The sequence below is a fragment of the Poecilia reticulata genome, linkage group LG22, assembly GCF_000633615.1.
Source record: "Poecilia reticulata strain Guanapo linkage group LG22, Guppy_female_1.0+MT, whole genome shotgun sequence".
Lineage (NCBI taxonomy): Eukaryota > Metazoa > Chordata > Actinopteri > Cyprinodontiformes > Poeciliidae > Poecilia > Poecilia reticulata.
In genome coordinates, this window is record NC_024352.1 from 22,131,126 (window position 1) to 22,153,556 (window position 22,431).

General features: G+C 38.2%; 2 protein-coding genes across 5 annotated transcripts in view; one reads left to right on the plus strand and one right to left on the minus strand.

Annotated features, from left to right (window-relative positions):
* Positions 1-1,231: 1,231 nt before the first annotated feature.
* degs2 (delta(4)-desaturase, sphingolipid 2) lies at positions 1,232-8,735 on the plus strand. Its single transcript, XM_008400021.2, has 3 exons — positions 1,232-1,393; positions 6,229-6,971; positions 8,498-8,735. Exons 1-3 carry the CDS (start codon positions 1,312-1,314, stop codon positions 8,639-8,641), a joined length of 969 nt encoding a protein of 322 aa, XP_008398243.1. The 5' UTR covers positions 1,232-1,311; the 3' UTR covers positions 8,642-8,735.
* A 2,349-nt stretch (positions 8,736-11,084) lies between these two features.
* evla (Enah/Vasp-like a) overlaps positions 11,085-22,431 on the minus strand; it is a 44,618-nt gene continuing 33,271 nt past the window's right edge. For 3 of the 4 annotated variants that reach the window (XM_008400019.2, XM_008400017.2, XM_008400016.2), the window contains exons 5-14: positions 21,505-21,566; positions 19,266-20,135; positions 16,835-17,079; positions 15,643-15,758; positions 15,526-15,553; positions 14,454-14,496; positions 13,328-13,388; positions 13,189-13,246; positions 13,054-13,111; positions 11,085-11,804 (exon numbers count right to left, since the gene is read on the minus strand). In XM_008400019.2, the coding sequence (XP_008398241.1) occupies positions 11,767-11,804; positions 13,054-13,111; positions 13,189-13,246; positions 13,328-13,388; positions 14,454-14,496; positions 15,526-15,553; positions 15,643-15,758; positions 16,835-17,079; positions 19,266-20,135; positions 21,505-21,566 (1,579 nt within the window). In that variant the 3' untranslated portion in view covers positions 11,085-11,766. The remainder of the gene's footprint in view (positions 11,805-13,053; positions 13,112-13,188; positions 13,247-13,327; positions 13,389-14,453; positions 14,497-15,525; positions 15,554-15,642; positions 15,759-16,834; positions 17,080-19,265; positions 20,136-21,504; positions 21,567-22,431) is intronic. The other variant, XM_017302550.1, reaches the window with a different exon arrangement.

Here is a 22,431-nt window from a genome sequence, read left to right on the forward strand (position 1 = left end):
TTAGTAATATTTCTTTTATTTTTACCACAAACATTTCTGACATATTAAATCAATGTTCTTTTTTTTTATTTTTGATCAGACCTTGACTTCATTTTACCTCTTGGAGCTGATTGTCTCCTCCCGCCGCCTGTTGGGAGGAGACAATCAGCTCCTCGTTCATCCGCGCTGTACCGTTTATTACCGAGTGGAAAACACCCACAGGAAGGTTACACTCATGTGAGCAGGTGCACAGGTAAGCGTGTTTCTTCCCCCGCCCTCTACCGGAGTGCGGAAGGGAGGCGCTGGAGATCACACCTTAACTTCAGAACGGGTCTGCTCCTTTTTCTACCGCCGGAGTGCCAAACGGCTACAGGTGATGAGAAGTGGAATGGAGGCGGTGGAGAGTGTCTGTTAATAAACAGCTAGTAATCATTTGTTTCTTGTCAGTCGATCTATATGATCGAACTAAAGAATAAATTATTTGAGTTTCTACAAAAATGAATGAAAATATTTTGAAATGACCTTGAAACTGATGAGATTTAGAATGAATATACACTGCAAAAACACAATCTTACCAAGTATTTTTGTATAGTTTAAGTGCAAATATTACACTAACTTACTTACAAGTTACTTTTCAGCAAGATATATAGGAGCTTCTTTTGAAGTCAATTTCTTTAAAAAAATATATATTTTCACTGGGAGATTGTTTCGTTTATAAAAAGGGGAAATGTCTTTTTGCCAGTGAAACTATTACTTTCTCATCAATATTAAGGAATAAATTACTTAAAATAAGGTTATTTGGTTTGCTGAAGAGTTAGTTTGGTGCTACAAGATATTTGCACAAAAATACTTGTTAAAATACTTGTTAAAATTGTGTGTTTTTCACTAGAGATGGCATTTTACAATGCAAAAAGTTGTTTTTCTGTTTATCTATTAAACTAACTAGTTCTTTCATTTCATAAATGTGAACTTTCCTCTATTTAATAAATGAATGAAAGACGAAAAATGAAGAAAAACGGATAAAAAAATCTCAATCCATAAAGGCGCCAAAGGCGTATTTCTATAGATTTTGACCGTTAGTTAGATATACAAAAACAAACACAAAACTTTTTTAACTCGCAGTAAAATGTATTGATGATAAACATCAGAAATAAGCTTATATTTACGCTATACAAGTGTGCCGCCTACTCCCGCCGCGCCGGCGTCCTAATGAGGCGGAGCCCTTGGCAACCTGCTCTTGTGGGTGTGCCCCGATACTGCCAGAGTTTTGATGACACACTGAACTCAGCAACGCCAGATTCCTCACACCGGGAGAGGAGAGCGACCAGAGCCATGGGGAAGACAGGTGGCAGAGCCGACTTTGAGTGGGTCTACACCGACCAGCCGCACACCGCCCGCAGGAAGGAAATCCTGGGTGAGACCACAAACTTTTCACTCATTTTCATTCCTTAGCTGACTCTTGGATTCATATTGTTCTTCAGTTTACTCTGCTTATAAAAACACATCCGGTTAAACCTGTTTACTAGCTGTTGCTTAACGGACCAGCTCCCCGCAACGGATGGGTAAAAATGATGTAACCACACAGATTAAATCTTTTGAGTAAAAAAAATAAAGATTTAAATGTGTTTGAATTACTTTGAATCTGATTAATTTGATCTTGTAGCTAGTGTTTTATTTATTTATTTACGAAATTGTGTAAAATTGTTGTGCTTTCTTTATAAAAGTAACTGTCCTGCTCTTAAATATTCAATTTGGGACAAAAATAAAATAAAATAAAGAGTAAAAACTCCCCAACCTGTAATCCCTTTATGGCTCAAGGCTCATTTGTGGGCTTGGTCTGCGGTTAGATGTACAAATACAAACACGCCAAGTTTACAGCTAGCAGTAAAATACGAATTCAGGAACTAATGAAATTATGATTAAAAAAAAAAGTAGAAATGACCAGTTTATGCTCTGCAGCTTCACCTTTTAAACGTTTTTCCGGTGCAAAAAATATATATAATATGCCACAGGGGCGCCACAATACGGCTGAATAATTATTTATAGTCGATATTTTCTGTGTTTAATAGCTTTTTGTGTGTTGAAATCCCCGGTGGAGAACCTATAAAATGCTAAATCATTTTGTTTTCTTTGCATAAGTAACTGTCCTCCTTTTAAATGTTTAATTGAGCAAGAAAAAAGCGGTAAACTCCCCAGTCCAAACACCATGTACAGCTGGAGGCTTATTTGTAGGCTTGGCCTGTGGTTAGAGATACAAAGAAAAACTTTATAACCATCAGTAACATAAGAATTCAGGAACAATCACAAGAACTCAATTTATTACTGCAGCAGAATAACCAGTTTATTCTCTGCTGACTCATGTGCTTAAACGGTTTTTTCTGTTTAAGCCTCCTGTTCACATGAGATGCTAATTCGTGAATATGGTGCATTAAAAGGGCGCTGTGCTGGAGGGGGCGCCAAAATCTGATGGAATAATTATTTTTAGTGGACATTTTTTTATTTATTTAACAGCTCCGAGCAAAAAGACTGTCTCCGTTAGGGCGCCATGCTAGTAGGGGCGCCAAAACATGGCGGAGTAATTATGTCTAATTGGCTTTTTCTGCGCTCAGCAGCTGTCTGTGCATTGAAAACCTGTAATATGTTAAATTGTTGTGGTGCAAATAGAAACACACGCACACAAAACCTTTATAGCGATCAGAATTCAGGAACAATCACAAGAACTATATAAACTGTATTAATGCTGTAGAAATAACCAGTTTATGCTCCGTAAACTCATGTGTTTACAGAACTGTCTTTAATTTCACAGGAAGCTGCAAATGTTTAATCTGGCGCAAAAAGTGGGTTTGCATTATACGGGCGCCGTGCTCGAGGGGGCGCCACTTTTTTATATTTAGCAGCTGCGCATTGAAAACCTCCCCAGTGAGCTCATATAACGTGTCTGTACAGAAACTACTAAATTCTCTTAAAATGAACAACTTTAAGTTAAACTGTCTCCTGGTTTTCTCTTGCTGCAGCATTTCCTGCTTTAAATTCAGCCTCTGCTCATATTCCTCTCCGACTGGAAGTTGGAAGTGTTGATACTCAGTAATGAAAGGAATGTTGTAATTCAGGCTTTGGCACTTTTTGTTTTTCAGCTTCTTCTTTTTTCCTGTCTTGTAAATGTTCTGTCCTTTGCGGCGCCGCGGGCTTCTTGGCGCATTGTCGTCTCATGATGACGCAGCGTGAGACTTTTAGTGGGAGTAGAGGGAGTAAATCCTTACACACCTATTTCTACTCGATTTAGACGCCATTCGTTTATTTATTTATTTATAATAAACAAACGGGTCTTAAATATGATATTCAGCGCCGCGTTTGATTCGCGTATCAATAATTAAAAGCGCAGGTTAACAACCTGCTGACGTTTATTTGATCCTGGTTTTGTCCAGCTGTTGCTTTGGTCGCTCTGCTGTGAAATTAGCACCTCCAAGGTGTTTTTGTCTCTTTTTTTATACCTCCAAGCCATTAATTATTAAAGATGTTTAGTTGTAATTATGGTATCTAATCCCCAAGCGCGCGTGGCGAGGAGTTTTCTCATTCTTCCACTTGCGTGCAAGGTGATGCATGAACAGAGCTCCCATTTATCCCAACTCACACGGAAACCGTTTTTATCTTCATGCTCGCTCAAAGGTCATCTATGACCATCCAATGAGGTCACAAAATGAATGACTGTCTGTCTGTTTACCGAATGTCGTCAGATAAGTTTCCAGTTTAAATCGGAGTTTGAAGCTTTAAAGAATCATCTGAAATATTAAAGTAAATGATTTTTCTCTGACGTGGTGAAATCCGATAATAACCTCAGTGTGTGTGTGTGTGTGTGTGTGTGTGTGTGTGTGTGTGTGTGTGTGTGTGTGTGCGCGCGCGCGCAAAGCCATTAGGCCGTTTAAACAGCCTTTTATGGCGGCTGGTTATTCATTTATCTTTATTCCTCGCTGATGTCAACACTTTTAAAAAGGACTCTAAACTGAAACTAAATGTCACATGTCTTATAAAAACTCCCGTCATGCAACAGATTTTGTTCATTTATCGTTTTCTGTGAATCATCGGGGAGGTTTTACTTGGACTCCGACTAAGGATTACTTAATCTGTCGATTATTTTGACGATTAACTGATTAATCAGATTCTTAAAAAATGGTACATTCTGCAGATTTTTCATTTAAAGCTTCTTATACAATATTAGAACTACATAAAAATAAGTTTATTTCGTTTTTGAATAAAAAAAATAAAAATGTTTTAGTTAAAAATGTAACAATGTAGCATTCGTTTCATCATTTATAGCAAATGATGCATCTGCAGCTAAAAACATCAAAATATGAAAAGCTCAAATCTTTCTGCGTGACTTAAAATCAATAGAGTGACTAATAAATAAAACAGCACAACAAAAGGTACTAAATAGATTTCTTTCTAATAATTTGAACCAAGTGAAGCTAAAACTATCCCACTTGAGTTTTGAGTAAAACATATTTACAAACTTTTTCTTAAATTCATCGTAACTGTTTATATTTTCTGTGTGGTTTTTACATAATTATTGCTCTGAATGTGTTGTTCTTTCAGCAAATAGCCTTTTTTGAGTCGATACATTCCGGTTAATCGATTACTAAATTCACTGACTATTATTTCAGTAATCGATTAATCATGATTAATCCGATTAATCACAATTAATCCGATTAATCGTTTCATTCCTATCTCTTATGTATTTAATATTAACTGAAAACAGAGGGTTTGGTCCACAACAATAGAAGAATGTAGAGAAAGAATTGGAAACAAATCCTTTATTTACCAGTTTAACTTTGCATAGAGTCGTCAAACTGGGAAACAATAAACAAACCAGGAGCCTTAATTTGCATCATGCGAAGGCGTTCCCTGACTCCACTGCGCCACACTTCTGACTCTTGTTGTTGTTTCTTCAGGGTGTGGTCAGTCAGTACAACAGATCCAAACTTGTTTGCCCCAACGAGCGGATTATATTCCATGAAGCAATCCCAATTATTCCTTTTGTCAGTGGATTTTCCTAACGGCTACAGTTGAACTATGTTATGTCCTTCAGCAAAACAACACCTCTGCCAATTAAGCTGAGTTTTGCCAGCAGGGTTTTCCCAGGAGAAGGCCGGGCACCTTGCAATATGGGCTGCTTTGAAATTGACTTAATTAATCCCAGAGCTGCAGCGATGACCAACAAATTATTTTCTTTGCATCAGGAATTTATACCTTTTGGATTTCTTCTGTTTTTCTGTAAATGCTTTTCCACGTCACTATTTCAGCCCTTTATCAGCGAGATATTTTCACATAATTTGAACCGAGTGAAGCTAAAACTATGCCACTTGAGTCGTTTCCGCAAATTGCCTTGTTTTGAGTCTATATCCTCCAGTTAATGATTAATCAATTACTAAATTTGTTGACAATTATTTCAAAAATTGATTAATCGAGATGAATCGGATTAATCATGATGGAATCAATTATTTCATCAGCTAAATCGATTAACTCACTAATATTTAGACATCAGGAGGTGCTGAACAGGAGATAATTTTTCACAGAATTTGAAACAAGTGAAGCTACAACTATACGCTTTAGTTTTGGATAGAACATATTTACAGAAAAAGATTTTAACCTTAAATGCTAAATTTATATATTTCTGTACAGTTTTAATTATCCATCCATCCATCCATCCATCCATTTTCTTGCACCCTTTTTCCCTCAGTGGGGTCAGGAGGGGTGCTGGTGCCCATCTCCAGCCAACGTTTCGGGCGAGAGGCGGGGTCACCCTGGACAGGTCGCCAGTCTGTTGCAGGGCAACACAGAGACACACAGGACAAACAACCATGCACACACACACTCACAGCTAGGGGCAATTTGGAGAGGCCAATTAACCTGACAGTCATGTTTTTGGACTGTGGGAGGAAACTGGAGTACCCGGAGAAAACCCACGCATGCAGGGAGAACATGCAAACTCCATGCAGAAAAATCCCGGGCCAGGAATCGAACCCAGAACCTTCTTGCTGCAAGGCAACAGCTCTACCAACTGCGCCACTGTGCAGCCCCAGTTTTAATTACTGCTCTCAATATGTTGATCTTTAAAAAAAAAGGCTTTTTTTTAAAGTTTTCAACAAACTGAGTTGGTTAAAGCTTATTTGAACAATTGATTAATCATGATTAATTTGATTAATCATTTGGAGCGGTAGTCCTTACTCTTCCTTTCTGTGTTTCTCTTTTCAGCCAAATATCCAGAAATCAAGACCCTGATGGGTCCAGACCCCCAGCTGAAGTGGGTTGTGTCCGGCTTGGTTCTGATCCAACTTGTCGCCTGCTACCTGGTCCACGACCTCTCCTGGAAGTGGGTCTTCTTCTGGGCCTACGGCTTTGGCGGGTGCATCAACCACTCACTGACTCTGGCCATTCATGACATTTCTCACAACGTGGCTTTCGGGAACAAGCTTGCGAAGTGGAACCGCTGGTTCGCCATGTGGGCCAACTTGCCCATCGGGCTTCCCTACTCCGCCTCCTTCAAGAAGTACCACATCGACCACCACCGGTACCTGGGCGGCGACCAGCTGGATGTGGACATCCCAACAGACTGGGAGGGATGGTTCTTCTGCACGCCGGCTAGGAAGGTCCTCTGGCTCTTTCTGCAGCCGTTTTTCTACGCCTTGAGGCCGCTGGTGGTCAACCCCAAACCGGTGGGTCCGATGGAGATCCAGAACACAGTGGTGCAGCTCCTAGCAGACGCCGTCATCTTCTACTTCTGGGGGGTAAAGCCGATTGTTTACCTCATTGCTGGATCTATTTTGTGCCTGGGGATCCATCCGTTCTCTGGACACTTCATAGCGGAGCATTACATGTTTCTGAAGGGACACGAGACGTATTCGTACTACGGGCCGCTGAACTTCCTCACCTTCAATGTTGGATACCACATGGAGCACCATGACTTCCCCAGCATACCTGGCAGTAAACTACCTCAGGTGAGTCTCTGACTAATCATCCTTATGACCACAGCAGCTGAACTTTGGACTCCACTCATATTTTCCAACGCAGATATTAACCGAATCGTAGCGAGGGAGCACAATGTGACGGTTTATGAGTCGCAAATATTGTCTTAACTTTTCTCTGCAACTTCTACACTGCAAAAACACAAAATCTCACTGAATATATTTGGTCTCGATTTTGGTGCAAATATCTCGGTACACTCTAAATAATTAAAACTAGCCTACAGTAACTTTTAAGTAAAACACAGGAGCCTGTTTTAAGTAAATAACTCCTCAATATGAACAGTACTACATCCACTTACAACAACACATTTCCCTTGTGTTTTAAGTGAAATAATCAGCCAGTGGAACTAGAACTGGGTTGCTAGGCGATGGGCTTGGCTTGGCTGTGGTTGCTAGGTAACGGCACAGTGCCCTTCATTTTGAAACGAGTGTAATATTCTACCAGTGGAACCAGGATTAATATCGACTTTTTCATCAATATTAATGAATAATTTACTTAAAATAAGCTTCTATATCTTGTTACTTATAAGTTATGTTTGTCTTATTTTAAGTGTACTAAGATATTTGCACTAAAAAATAGATTAAAAAGTACTGGGTAATACTTTATTCAAAATGTCTTCCTCTTCCAGTGTTAAATGTTGGACAGAAACGATAGCTTATTTGTCTTTGAGAGGATTTACTTGCATTATTATTCCTCTGCAATTATATTACTTGAAAATGTTAAAACTATATTATTGTTTGTCACAATAACTTCTGGGATAATTTCTCATCAACTTCAGTGTTTCAGATACTTTGATTAGGACATTCTGAAACCTTATTTTTTGGATCATTGTCCTGCTGGAGAATCAAACTCAGCAGATATTCAGCTTCAGGGTTTGCAGGTCCTTAAAATCCTTGAAAATACTTGAAGTTTCAATTAGGTGTTTCAAGGTTTGGAAAGTGCTTGATTTCTGTACAATATCCTTGAAAGTATTTGATTTTCAAACTGCGCAGTTTTGTAATAAAAATAAATCTAACGTTTGATTAAAAGCTTAAATTTGGAAAATTCTATTTACAATTTTACATAAAAATATTTTTTGTCACATTTTGAAGCTAAATCAGACTAAAATTTCACAAAAACTATTTCTATTTGCTAAATGCCAGGAAACCGAGCATTATTATTATTATTATTATTATTATTATTATTATTATTATTATAACAGTAAAAAATGAGAAGTTTTAAGTTTATTTGTGTTATTTTTTATCTCCAAAGTGTTAGAAAACTCATCTTGAAAATGCTTGAATTTTAAAGCAGGAAAAGTGAACAAACCCTGAATTTGAAACGGTCCAATGTGAACTTTTCTCCCTTTGAAGAAGTAAATCATCATGTGAAAACATAGTTTTATTTGCTCAGGTTCTCTGAAATTAATCTAATGTTCAGAAGCAGCAGCTTTATCGAACATCTGCAGTTAAAATGTTGGATGTTTGATGTGTTTTCTAAACTGTTCTTGTTTTTTCAGGTGAAAAAGATCGCAGCGGAGTATTACGACTCGCTGCCGCAGCACAACTCCTGGTTCCAGGTGCTGTGGGACTTTGTGTTCGACGAAAACATCAGCCCTTACGCCAGAATCAAGCGGGAGTACAAGCTAAGCAAGCTGGAATAGATTACTAGTGATATTTATACAGAAAAGTTAAATAAAACTGTTATACTGCTACTTGCACTGCAAAAACACAAAATCCTACAGCGCATTTTAGTCCAGTTTCTAGTGCAAATGTCTCAGTTCACTTGAAATAAGATAAAACTAACTTACAAGTAAATGTTCAGCAAGATATAGAAGCTTGTTTTAAGTTAATTATTTCTTAATATTGATGAATAAGTACCAGTTCCACTGGCAGATTATTTTACTTATAAAATGAGAAAAAGTCTCATCAGTAAAATAATCTGCCAGTGAAACTTATTAATCAGAATTAAGGAATTATTCACATCTTGCTAAAAAGATTCCAAAAATACTTGGTAGTATTTTGTGTTTTTACAGTGCAGTTGACCTTTTTGATGCAGTCGCTGAAAGCAACGTTTTTACTCCTGCTGTTTTGTAAAAGTTGATTTGTTTATAGTCGTCGTGTCTCAGATGAAGGTCACACACATTGTCAGAGTTTCTCCTGAAAGATCAGATTATTAATCCCTCCACAGTGGAGCAGATTATTGTCGTTGGGCAGAACGGAGCTGAAGAGGAACGCAGCGTTGATACTTTGAGTTAAGAGGAGCTTTTCTTCAGTGACGCTTCGTTTTGCTGTAAATCATAAAAATCTGACTGGAGCCACAAAACCAAACATGAAAAAACATTAATCCATCAGGATTACAGTTTTCTGGTTGTATTTTTATTTTTCATAAAGTATTCCATCTGTTTTTTTAACCAAGAGTCTATATATTGTTTTATTAATATTAATAAATGTGTTTGTGACGATGTGTTATTGTGTTTTGACTGATTTGTGAAACGATGAATCTGTCGTCTGAAATGTCAACATGTAAAAACGTAAATTGTAAATTGATATTCTGGAATAAATGTTTTGTCCCTCGTTTTAATGTTTCTTTTCTTGTCCACTCAGAGCGAAGCTTCGTTTTTATTTCTAATTCATGGTTTTATTTTTTGGGATCGAGTTTCTTTGACGAATATCGAGCGACTTTTCACGTTTCTGATCATCTTTATTGATTTTTTAAACGTATAGAGTAAATTCTGATTACAGCTTTTAAAACCGAGGTCTGCAGTTTTACACTGCAAAAACACAAAATAAGGTATTTTTGTCTTGTTTCCAGTGAAAATATCTCAGTTCACAAAACTAACTTTGAAGAAACTTTCAGGAAAATACAGCAGCTAAAAACATTTTAATCTTCCAATGTAACAAGAACTTTTCCATCAATATTAAGGAATTATTTACTAAAGATCATTGTAAGTTACTTTTATTTCAAATGTAATAAGATATTTGGACCACAAAATTTGATAGGATTTTGTGGTTTTGCAGTGCATTATTGAAATCCACTCATTGTGGCTAAATAATAAAATATAAAGTAATAATGCACTGCAAAAACACAATCTAACCAAGTATGGTTTCTAGTGCAAATAACATATTACACTGAAAACAAGACAAAACTAACTTTTCAGCAAGATGTATCGCTTTTTTAAAGTCATAATTACTTGATGATGATGAAAAAAGTTCTAATTCCATATTTTTTCACTTACAATATGGGAAAAATGTCTTATAAGTTAAATATAAGAAGACATTTTGAAAGTGGAACTTAAAAAAACATTAAGGACAAAAACTTCTTGCTGAAAAGTGTAAATTAGTTGTCTTAAAGTGTACTGAGATATTTACAGAAGAAACAGATATTTTTCAGTGTGTGTAATTATATGTGTGTGTGTGTGTGAAAGTGTCTAAATATACACAAACTGACTGAGATTTAGTTTGAATTGGAATAAATTTACTTCCAGCTTTTAAATTTGAGTGCGGACAGAAACGTTAAACCTCCGTTTCACTCGGCTGCAGATAAAAACGCTTCGTTTTCACCCACATCATCACAGTCAACATCTGACCTACAGCAACACGGGGAACCTTCGCAGAAACAAACGTACCACCATTTATATAGATTTTAATTAAGTCTGGAACCAAATAGAAAACAAATATAGACGGAGGGAGGTTCATGCATACTGGGAGGTTCACAAAGCGAAGGGTGACCAGGAGAGAAAACCCGGTTCCACATGGAGGAGGAGAAACACGGCGGCACATTTACACCATCAGGCTGCTTCAGTGAGCGATTCCCAACGTTTCCTCAGCCGTACTGCAGCCGCGCACTGCAAAACATCAACCTTACCAAGGATTTTTATACTGCAAATACGATAAGTGACTTTATACTGGTAGATTATTTGAACAAATGTTTTGTTCCAAGTGAAATGATCTGCCAGTGGAACCAGAATTTATCAATAAAGGAATTAATTGTTTAAAACAAGCTGCTATATCTTCATGAAAAGTTACTTGTAAGTTAATTATATTTTAAGTTTACTAAGATATTTGCACTAGAAACTAGACAAAAATACTTGGTAAGATTTAGTGTTTTTGCAGTGTAAGCAGGCTGCACTTCTAAATGTTGTGAGATTAGAGGTAATTTTCATCTCTGGAGAGAAAAGATTAGACGTACAACAGCAGTATGAGCAAAGTTATAAAAACACTTTTTGTTTTATATACGCCGTTTAAGGGCGAGCGTGTCTGCGTCTGCAGCTTCGCCCGCTTTGTGCTTGTTCTCATGAAATGTTCAGGGAGAAAAACGAACCGAAAGCGACCATAGAAAATATAAAAGCAGACAGAAATGGTGTGCAAGATTCCTTTGTCCTTCTCTAATACCAAGTAATACTCATTGTCATCGACAGCATCATCATTATCACCACAGATTTAAATAATAAAACAGTAAAAACTTAGAAAACAAAAATATTTTCTTCATAAGACTCAACAGAGACAAAAAAAAGCTGCAACACTGGGCTGACTGAGTCTAGGTGCACAGAGAGGACCACAACACCGAACTCAGTACAAACGTCTCTTCTAGTCCAAGTTTCCTCCTTTCCTTAAATTAATCACTTTTCCGTCTTCCCCGTTTCCTTTTTGCTGTCCAGCAGACTTAAATGTTGCCGCAACGTCTCTGCAACAGAAACATTGAGAGAACATTCCCCGGTCCTCGTGTCTGTGCATCTGCGCGTCCGTCCTCCGTCTGCCGCGTCTTCGTCCATCTGGCGGGACGGGATTAGGATGTACTGATTCTGCCGATTTCATGTCTGATGGCTGCAAGAAACCAAACGGAGAGAAACTGAAGCAGCTGCTCTGACTGACAGGTTGGACGAGTTTGAGAGAAATCAAGCTCTGGAGGCGGTACACTGCAAAAACAGAAAGTCTTACCAGGTAATTTTAGTCTAGTTTATAATGCAACTAGCCTAGTGTACTTGAAATGGGACAAAACTACCCAAAAATGCAGACATTTTTATATTAAGACATTTCCTAGAAGAAAACACTCAGAAATTTTGAGATTAATTCTTGAAATTTTCAAAAAACAAATTTTTAATTTCTGAGTTTGAAAAGCCGAAAATTTGCTAGAAAAAAACCCTTCAAATTTGATATTCATATCAAAAATTTTCTAAAAAAAAATATCCATGAAAATTTCTGAGTTTTAAAAACTGAAAATGCAAAAAAAAAAAAAAATCCCTTAAATTTTGATTATCACAAATTTTCACTAAAAGAACTTGGAAATATCAGTTTGAAAATTTGAAATTTTCTAGGAAAAAAATCCCTGAACTTTTGAGATTTATCTCAGAAATTTTCTACAAATGAAGAAAAAAAATATTTCTGAGTTTGAAAAGAGGAAACAGAATTTTTGAGGTTAATCTCAAAATCTTTTTGTTTTCACAACATTTCTTTTTTTTTAAATTTCTGAGTTAAAAATTTTGACTTTTGGAAATTATCTGCGTTTCAAAAGTTGAACATTTTCAACTTTGGAAACTCATAAATTTAAAATTTTTAATAGAAACTTAAAGATTTATCTCAAGAGTTCAGAGTTTTTTCCAGCAAATTTTTGACTTTTCAAACTCAGAAATGTCCAAATTTTTCTAGAAAATCTGAGTTTCTTGGTGAAAATAGTATCTTTTTTCTATTTTCTAATGGCCCTAAAACATTGTCTTACAAAACCAACTTTAAAGTAACTTTTCAGGAAGATACAGAAACTTGCTATAAGTGAACACTTTCTTAATATTGATAAAAAACGTACCAGTTGAACTGATTATTTTACTTTTGGCAAAACATTTTTTATATGTGAAATAATCTGCTGGTGGAACTTGTACTTTTTAAAATTATTTTTTTACCAATACTAAGGATAAAAAAACAAAAAAAAACAAGCTCCTACGTCTTGATGAAAAGTTACTTTAAAGTTAGTTTTGTCTTAGTTCAAGTGTTGTAAGATAATTGGACTAAAAATGTAGGCCAGAAATCCTTGGTAAGAGTTTGTGTTTTTGCAGTGTAAAGATTTCCGCGGTCTGCTTACCGGTAATGATTTCATCTTTCACCTTGTGTAGCTCGCGCACAACTTCATCCAAAATTTCCTACAAACAAACAAAAACTCCACGCGTGAGCTCATTTTCCATCCCCCAGTAAACCCAGCTGGTTCTGATCGGATCACCTGTTTCATCCTGTCGAATTCAGTGTCGGCTTCACTGGCGCTGCCGATGGGTCTCACTCTGGAACACAAACCGACACCAGGCAGAATTTACGGTCCGCCGCTCATTAGCTGGTTTCATTTTCAGGATGAATTTGCTCACCTGGACACCAGCGAGGACTTCTCTGCAGAGTTGGACCGCTCCCACGGCTTCTTCAGAGCATCTGTGGAAATACGCAAAAACTAAATTAGCATCGGAACAAATGCTGATTGTAAAATAAATATACTTTGTTTTATAAAGGGTTGAAACTGAATGGAGAACTTCATGGTTGGGACTTAAAAAAGTTTATTTCAGAGCTAATATTCTCTTTTCTTTATTATTAGTTCTAAACATTCAAGAAATTGTTTATTATAAGCAAATATATTACACTTTAAGGGTAAAAACTGTTTTATGTTTGTATACAGGTGTGTGCACTGCAAAAACTGAAAATCTTACCAAGTATTTTTGGTTAATTTTAATGTAAATAAAATTACAGTTCACTTTAAACATGATAAAACTTTTCAGCAAGATATAGATAATTTAAAGTAAATAATTCCTTAATATTGATAAAAAAAAAAAAAACTAGATTATTTTCACTTGTAGCAAGGCATACAAGTGAAATATCTGCCAGAGGAACTAGTTCTTTTCCATCAACATTAAGGAATTATTGACTCAAAACAAGCCAGATATTTAGATATTTAGTTATTTGCACTACATAAATCATAAATACTTTGTAAAACGTTGTGTTTTTGCAGTGCATGCATGTGAAATCTCACACAGAAGTGCACAGTTGGTGAAAGCATGTAAATAATAATCAGGGATGAAGGCATTCCCTGCTGAGGTCGGTTTTGTTGGCTGTGCCATGAAAGCAGAGGAAACCAGTGCATGCTGGGAAAGAACAGAACCAACCCTGGTACCAGTCCATTTAATCTGGTTCCAGTTACCGTTTCTTTTATTATTTCAAATTATCCACTTCAGGCTTCATAAAAAACACTAATCAAGCCTGACTAAGCTAACGTGAGCTACGCTTATTTTTTATTTTATGACAAATTTGACGTAATCAGAACCTTTCTAATCACGTTTCTCGTTAAATCCACCAGTTTGTTTATTTGAGATGAAATCATCTGAGGAATTAATACAACATCTGGAAAATGTTTTCTTTGTAACCTTGAGCTCAAAATATGAAAATAAGACTGATGCATTGGATATTCATAACCCAGTTAGGCTGGACGCTGGGCGCTATCCGTACCTGTGGAGTTCTGTTGACCCGGCCCTCGACCACCTGAATCATCCTGTAAAAAATAAATATGTGATTCTAATTAAAATATTGCTTTTCTAAGAAGAAGATGACAGCGGTTCTGATATTTTGATCGCTTAGTTCACCAAATAATTGGCTATTTCATCTAAATCTTTCACATGTGGAAACAAGAGTCTGACATGGCATAGAAACAACTTTTAGCCACTGAAAAATTAAAGATGGCGGCTGTTTTTCAAGATGGCCACCATGATTGTCATACTGATATTGACAATACTTATTACAGATTAATACTTTTGTTGTCAAATCATACATAACTGGACCCATAGTAATCATATTTACTGATATTTAATTTTTTACAAAATGGCCACCATGGTTATTACTGAAAATTATTCCTTTAAGTAAAATTATATGAATGTGTTTGGTGTCAAATCATAACCTGCATATTTTGAACCGTAGAAATTATATTTATTTTCTTGATATTGTTTGCTTTTTCAAGATGGTTGACATGGAGAATATGTTTGCACCAAAAATGTAGCTAGCTTTGGCTAACCAAACTGAGTTCCGCATATTGGCCACCATCCATATTAAAAAATAGCATAGTTAACACTAAACTGCTAAAAATCTAAAAAAAAAACACCAAAAACTAAACTAATAAACACATAAAACTATACCAGAAGCTAACGCTACACACATAAAAATATGAATGGAAGCTAACGCTAACCATGAAGATCGTTGTCTTCAGCTACTTCCAGTTGTGTGAAACTTATAAAAGTCATGACTATATCACTATATAACTGGTTACTTTAGTTGTCTGAATAGGATGACCAAAGAAGAAAACATGTATGTAAAATAAAGTTAACTAAAGTTATGAAAACGGAGAACATTTTACGGCAATAACTGGTTAAAAAGGCTCACAAACGGCAACCATTTTGTAAAATGGCCGGAACTCGAATGGTTAAATATGACAAACATACGACCAGAGGAGTGAGCAGGCTAAAATGTACCATCTGAGCTCTTGACTATAAAGAAACTTTATAGATTTTTGTTAAAACGTGCAACTTACTTCGTCGGGTTTCTCTGAAGCTTTTCGTCTAAGAGAGAACGAAGGAAGAGCGGTTTGAACTTCAGGAATAAACAACAGTTTTCTAAACGCAGACTGTACTTCCTGTTGATGTTTTACCTGCGAGCTAGTAAGGCATTCATCTCCTGCATAAGCCCCTCTCCGCCGCCGCCGCTGCCCCCACTCGACCGATTGGAGTCACATTTACCCCCAGAGCCAGGAGGGCTGCTCTCATCCTGGAGGAAATGTTAAAACAACATGGAGGTCACCAGAGGTCACCAGGGCCACTTAGTGGAGGGAAAATGTCCCAGAACATGTGAAAATGTTGCTCCTGCGGTCTAATTAAGCAGGATTAGAAATGAAATGAATGTTTTCAGCCTTAGTTTAACCTCAGATTAGAGGGTTTTAGAGCATGAATGGCCTGTTTAAGGTCATCCCACAACATCTTAATCTGGATTTTTGTTTTAAATCCTTTGTACTGAACAATACTTGATATTAAATGTGACTTAATATGCTTCCTTGAACAAGTTAAGATGGATTCACAGGCTATACAAAACATGTACATGACATTTATTGCACAAAATCATCTTAGAAAATGAGATTTTAGTCAGTTAAGTCAGTTTGTTCAGCTCCCCCTGTTTTAGCAAATGTAGGACTCTATGTCTTTGAAAAGCATTAGTAGAGCCTCCTGCGCACGCAACAAGAATGCAGCAAGTGGTTTCTGGTTGGTGAGTCAACAAAAAAAAAAGCCAGATCAATGTACATATTTAAGAGAACGGTAAAAATGTGTTTTTCATAACTTTTGCATAACCCATATGGATTGTTTAGTTGTTTTTGTAAATCCCTATTGTTCGACTTTATTCTTGAGATAAAAGGAGCAGATAAAACATTTTTTTCTTCTTTCTGCTGCCTATCATTTTATTGATTTGTATATTTTCCTCTGTTGTATACAACCATTTTGTTTTTAATTAAACAAAACGCTTGTCTTTTCCAGCAGCCATGATGAAGCGCATACAGAGGTAAAACCAGAAGGAATTTTGTTGCTAGGAGACCGGCTGGGCTTATGGGGTTGCTAGGCAACGGCGCAGTACCTCTCGAATGTGACTTAACAATCTGGAGGTTTTTGAAAAGGCAAATTTTTTAGACACCAAAAAAACTTTAACTTATTGCCCAAAAACGGCTGGTGGTTTTTATAAGCAGTAGAAACAAATGGAAAAACAAAAACATGTAAAAAGTGAAATCTGGATAAAATGTCGACCATAAAATCACTAAAGTTTGTTAAAACATGTGTTGGTTAAACAGGAGCGCTCACTCTCTGCACTTTCCGTAGTTTGGCTCCAGCCAGAGCTGCAGCCAGTCCTGAAGGCTGGACCCCAGGCGGGCCCCCAGGAGGGCCCCCACCGGTGGGCAGTGGAGGGGGCATGGGCGGAGGCACCGCCATGGGGGGCGGTGGACCCGGCGGTGGCGGCGGCGGGGCCGGCGGGCCGGCCATGGGGGCCGGGGCCGGAGGCGGGGCCACAGAAAGCATCGCTGGGTGACCTGCAGAGACGGGGCCACCTGGACGGGGTAAAGTTACAGCTTTAGTAACGATGGACTGTTACCTCAAGAAATTTAGTAAGATACATCTAACGTACTGCGACTGTTTCAAAGTGTATTTTATTGATGTGACCTGTCCAGATGGACGGTAGCGCTAAGCTAAATCTGATGTAAAGCATCTCTTCTTTCAGTAAAAGTTAATGTGTTTACACACTGTCCCTGCAAAAATAACTAATAAAAACAAAACAAAACAGTGGCATGCTTAAAAAGCGCATGGTTGGTTGGTTCCATCTGTATTTAGGCAGAAACGTCTACATTTTGTGCTATATTAGTTAGAGGAGCAAAACAGTCAGCCAATCAGAAAGGTGAGTCTTGTAAATAACATTTCAATAAATTGTTTTAAATTATTTTTTATAACAATGATTCAAAAAAGATAGACTTTGATGAAAATTCCCCCCGCCCCTCATCCACCATGGACAATTTAACAATTTCAATGTTAGTCTGTAAATAAATATTAATGACATTTTTTAAATAATAACTTTTACACATTATATCCTAATAAAAATATATCAAATTAACTCTAATGCATCAGTATCAGTTTATTTTGTCCTTTAAGTCTGTTTGTAACTCAAAGTTGCAGCACAGGAATTTTTGCTTTTATAAATATTTATGAATCTTATTAGTTACAAATTTAATTGTTAAGAAAAATTGTCTTTCCCAATAAAATGTTTTTATTTGCAAAAAGAAAAAAAATTGCAGCAAAAAATATAAGTAAAATATCGGATTTCTGTTCATCTCTGCAGTTGTGGTTTTTATTGTCACTAATTGAAAATTGTAATTTTTTTTAATTAACCAACTCAGTTACACATTTATCTGAACTGAATCTTTTTGTTAAAATTCTGCCTTAAAGTATGTTTTAGTATTTATTCTGTTTTTAAACATTGCATATTTCTACCTTTTTGTGAATTTTCTTGCTTTAATTTCCTGTCACATTTCTGCTGTTGCACAGAAACTTCCCTCTTGTAGGACAATGAAGGACATTTCTATTATATATTCTATTATAACAGACTTACTAAGTTTATGTTTATAAAATCTTAGCATAAAATGAAACTCAGTAATTTTGGACTCAAAACTTGCCTGAAACTGATAAAGTAGCATAAAAAGCTTTTTCCTCCCAACAGATTTCTTCTATTTTTGCCTGCAGACACTCAGACCGTAGAAACTTAGAGTGAGGGTGTGGCTTAGAACTTAGAAACATTTATAAGACAGGAATTTCTTAAGTTGATGCACTGGAAAATAAAATATGTGAAACACTTAATTTTCATGCAGTTTTGTCTGTTTTTGCTCTGTACGGAAAGTTAAAACGTTGCCACCCGACGCGCATCAACTCACTGCAGCTTTGTTTTTCCATAATGTTAGTTTTTCTGTGTGGATCCATTAAACCATTAAACCCTCGTAAAGCTGAAGAGAAGTCAGTTTTTAAAAATTCACAATAGAAAAAAGTCATAATATTTTGAAAATAAAATCCTAATTTTGCCAGAATAAAGTTCTACGTGAACGAAGTCGTTAGAATAAAGTCGGAATATTACAAGATTAAAGTCCTAGTATTGCGTGAGTAGTCATTTTCTGTTCGTAATTCTATGACTTTATGCTTGTAATTTTATTTTATTTTCATTTTCTTAGTGTGGGCCTAATTCTCTGACATCATGGCCTTCGTAGCCAGTCTGTGGTTTTCCGTAGAGAAGCTGACGCCGGATGAAGCGTTTAGGTGAAACTTAAGGAGTTTGTTTACATTTTAAAACAGAACCGCATAAAGAGCGTTTTGCATCCCAAACCGGACTCTGTTTGGTCCGTTTCTCTTTCCTGTTCTGGTATGGCTCAGCCACCTTTGTTTCTGCATCAACTGGCTCTGCTCTAAGGATGACCAGCGGTGCCCTCTGCTGGATGGCGGCCAAACTACAACACTAAAGGAAGGTCTACGAGGATGTTATTAGTTAATCGATTGGGACTCATTTTATTCTAATAAACTGTTAATCAACAATCAGTCGATTAACTGTTTGCATCCCTAATCCACACACACTCCTGTTCATCCAACACACACGCACACACACACACGCACACACACACACACACACACACACACACAGAATGAAAACTCCTGTCACTTCCCTGCTGAGCCACTTCCTGCTCCTCTCCTCCATACTTACTGCTGCTGGCCGCAGGGGCCGGCTGGGGGACAGGGGAGGGGGTCTTCTTGGGAGAGCCCCCGTCTGACATGGCAGTGTAAGAGGGGGGCGAGGAGGATGAGGAAGATGAGGTGATGGTGGTGGGGGTCTGGGCCTGCTGGTGGTGCTGCTGCTGGTGTTGTTGGTGCAGATGCTGCTGAGAGTGGAAGGTTAACTGGTTCTGGGGGTGATGGTTGGGGCCTGACTGGCCAATCAGAGGAGGGAGGGGGATTGCCTCGCAGTAATGCGGTGTGAGCGGGAGATGCTGGGAAAGAGGAGAGTAGGAATCGTCTGGCTGGCCGTTGGAGTGAGGGTGTGGCGGCTGACTGAGGCCCCCAACGGCGGGAGGTTCAAGGGGAGGGGGCTTCATCCTAGTGCTGACTGGTGGAAGCGGGTGAGCTACTGGGAGGACTGGCTGCGGGGGTAACCCCTGCTTCACTGGCATCATTACCGGAGGGGACGAGGAGGGTTGGGGGTACATCTGCTGCAAGTGGGAGGCAGACCAGGTGCCATGTTTGGGGGGGAGGAGGATGTCCTGCTGCTGCTGTTGTTGCTGAAGGTGGCGGGCCGCCGTGGGAGGGGATAAGGGGATCTGACGGACCTGTCGGCCCTGGGTGTTCACTCCTGCCTGGACTGGGGAAAAGGCAGAGGCGAGCGAGGTGGAGAGCTGGGAGGACAGCTGGGCTTTGTCCCTAATGGCCCCCAACTCCCTCTCCTGAGACGGAGGAGAGGAGGAGGACGCCACGCGGACGTAGGAGGGCGGCAGTGTGCTAGCTCTGAACTGTCTGTACTCGGGAGGAGTGTCTGGGTGGGTGGGAGGGGTGGACACTTTATACTGGAGGGTGGAAACGACTGCGGCGGGCAAAAGGTGGGAGAGACAGAGAGAGAGAGAGAGAGAGAGAGAGAGAGAGAGAGAGGAGATGCAGACGAAGGAGGGCAACAAACAAAGGAGAACAGAAAAGAGAAAAACGTGAGAATAATGAAAAGCAACTGAACAGTCAAGCAAGTAAGATGAGAAAAAATCAGGAGCAGTCAAAAAACAGAAGCAAACAGCAAATAAGAAAGAAGCAAAATATTGTAAAAAAGAACAAGCAGCAGAATGCAACATGACTGAGCCATGATCGGAGAGCATGTGGCATTTCCCCCCAACGGCAGCTGGAAGAAAGATGGCGGTAGAGCAGGGGAAGGGGGAGCACTGGTTTTACCATCCACATCAGGGACACAGGAGGATGTTCAAGGGTGCATTCACACCAGCCATGTTTAGTCCGCTTTAATCGAACTCTAGTTAGAATAGGAAGTCCGGTTCGTTTGATGAGGTGTGAACGTGTAATCGAACCCTGAAGTGGACCATTCAAGCCTGACCTAAGAAAACTCGGTTTCGGTTCGATTAAAGTGAACTCTGGTGCGGTTCGAATGCATAAGTGAATGCCAAGCGGACCGGAGAACGCTCCGAAAGCAGGAAGTGGACTGCAGCGCATGGCATTCTGGGTAAATACAACCAAAACAAACATGTCAGTCTAGCACTAGCAGGAGAATTGACTCGTGATCATTTGCCAAAGACAAAAGAGAAATCCTAGAACCTCTAAAATCTGACACCACTTCGTTTTTGTTTACATTTTGTGAATAAGGAAGCTGCGCTCATGTATTTTTGTGTCATTTCCTGTAGTGCTTCTTGGTGCAGCGCCACCACAGGCAAGGAGGGGAACAGTTTTTCAATGGGTTTTGTTTATTTGACTGAGGTGAAAATGTAACAAATGTTGCAATTTTGGTCCCCAATCGAACCGAGTCTATCGGACTCTCAGGTGTGAAAACACCCCAAGTCTGTAGGTGTGGCTAAAAAGCAGACATGAACATTTATATGTGTGCATGGATTAAAATAAAAAGCAGAAAGACTTGGGGAAAACTACAACAGAGCACAGCGGGAAGCCTATTGAACTCTAGGAACCTGTTTTATCCAGGAATTTCAAGTATTTCCTACAGGTGAAGTCATCTGTTTGCTTTGGAAACACAAAGAGAGCCTGACCTACTAAAGGGAAAATCAAACATGGGTGGGTAAATATTAATTAGCTCTTGTCCGGACTGTTTATTGGCAGATGGAGGGCGCTAGGAGAGTGTTTTGTTTGGATGTTTGTGCAGCGGGGATCATATGACACGTTGTGTTCGATCTCGGTGTGTGTGTTTGTTTTCACGCGGGGTGTGGGCGTGTTTGCCGGAGCCTCACCTGATCCTGATGTCCGCCGCTCCCTCTCTTTGTGCGCCTGCATCTGATGTTGCTCCATCATCCTATCAAGTGCAAGGATGTCACTGCTCTGAAGAGCTGCGTTTGTTTTTAGTAAATTAAGCTCAATGATTCATTTGACCGTCTGCCGTCAAATGAGGTTAAACAATGACTCACAAACTGATTACAAACCTGAAAAAGATGATGCATTTTATTTCAACTTGATCAACTTTTTCCTGTAATAAACCCAAAACCCTTTTTCTCATCATTTTGACCCCTTCAGCTATAACCTCCATTATCTGTTTTCTTTACAAATGTGCATAAAACTTTATTGATATTCTGCTAATGTTGAAAAAACACGTTTCATGTGCAGAGATTCCAATGTGAATCTCTGCACATAAGTTTGTCCATGTGATAAGTCATTAAAAACATGCCAAGCCGTAATCCTCCCTGTCATCGTCTTCTTCGACATTTCTGCCAGTAGTAACATCCAGTAATTGATCATATGCCCCGTGTGATGCAAAAAAAGTGTTTCCATTTGCAAATTAGACTAATTTTGATTCAGCTGAAGAACGATCTCATCCTAGTCCAAAAACCTTTTATTGAAAAACATGAGTTTTTTCTAAGTTGTCATGTTTACAATGAAGCAAATTATTTTCCATAATTCTGATTTGTGCAATTTTATGGTCAATAGAAGCACAGCTAATGATGCACTATAAAAATACAAAGTCTTACCAAGTAATTTGTCTAGTTTATGGGGCAAATATCTAACTTTTCAGCAAGTTATAGGAGCTTATTTAAAGTCAATATTTCCTTAAAACGTAAAGGTCTAATTCCACTGGCAGATTATTTCACTTGTAACCTGGGAAAATGTTTTTACTGACCATCTGCCAGTAGAAGTAAGGAACTATATTTAAAACAAACTTCTAT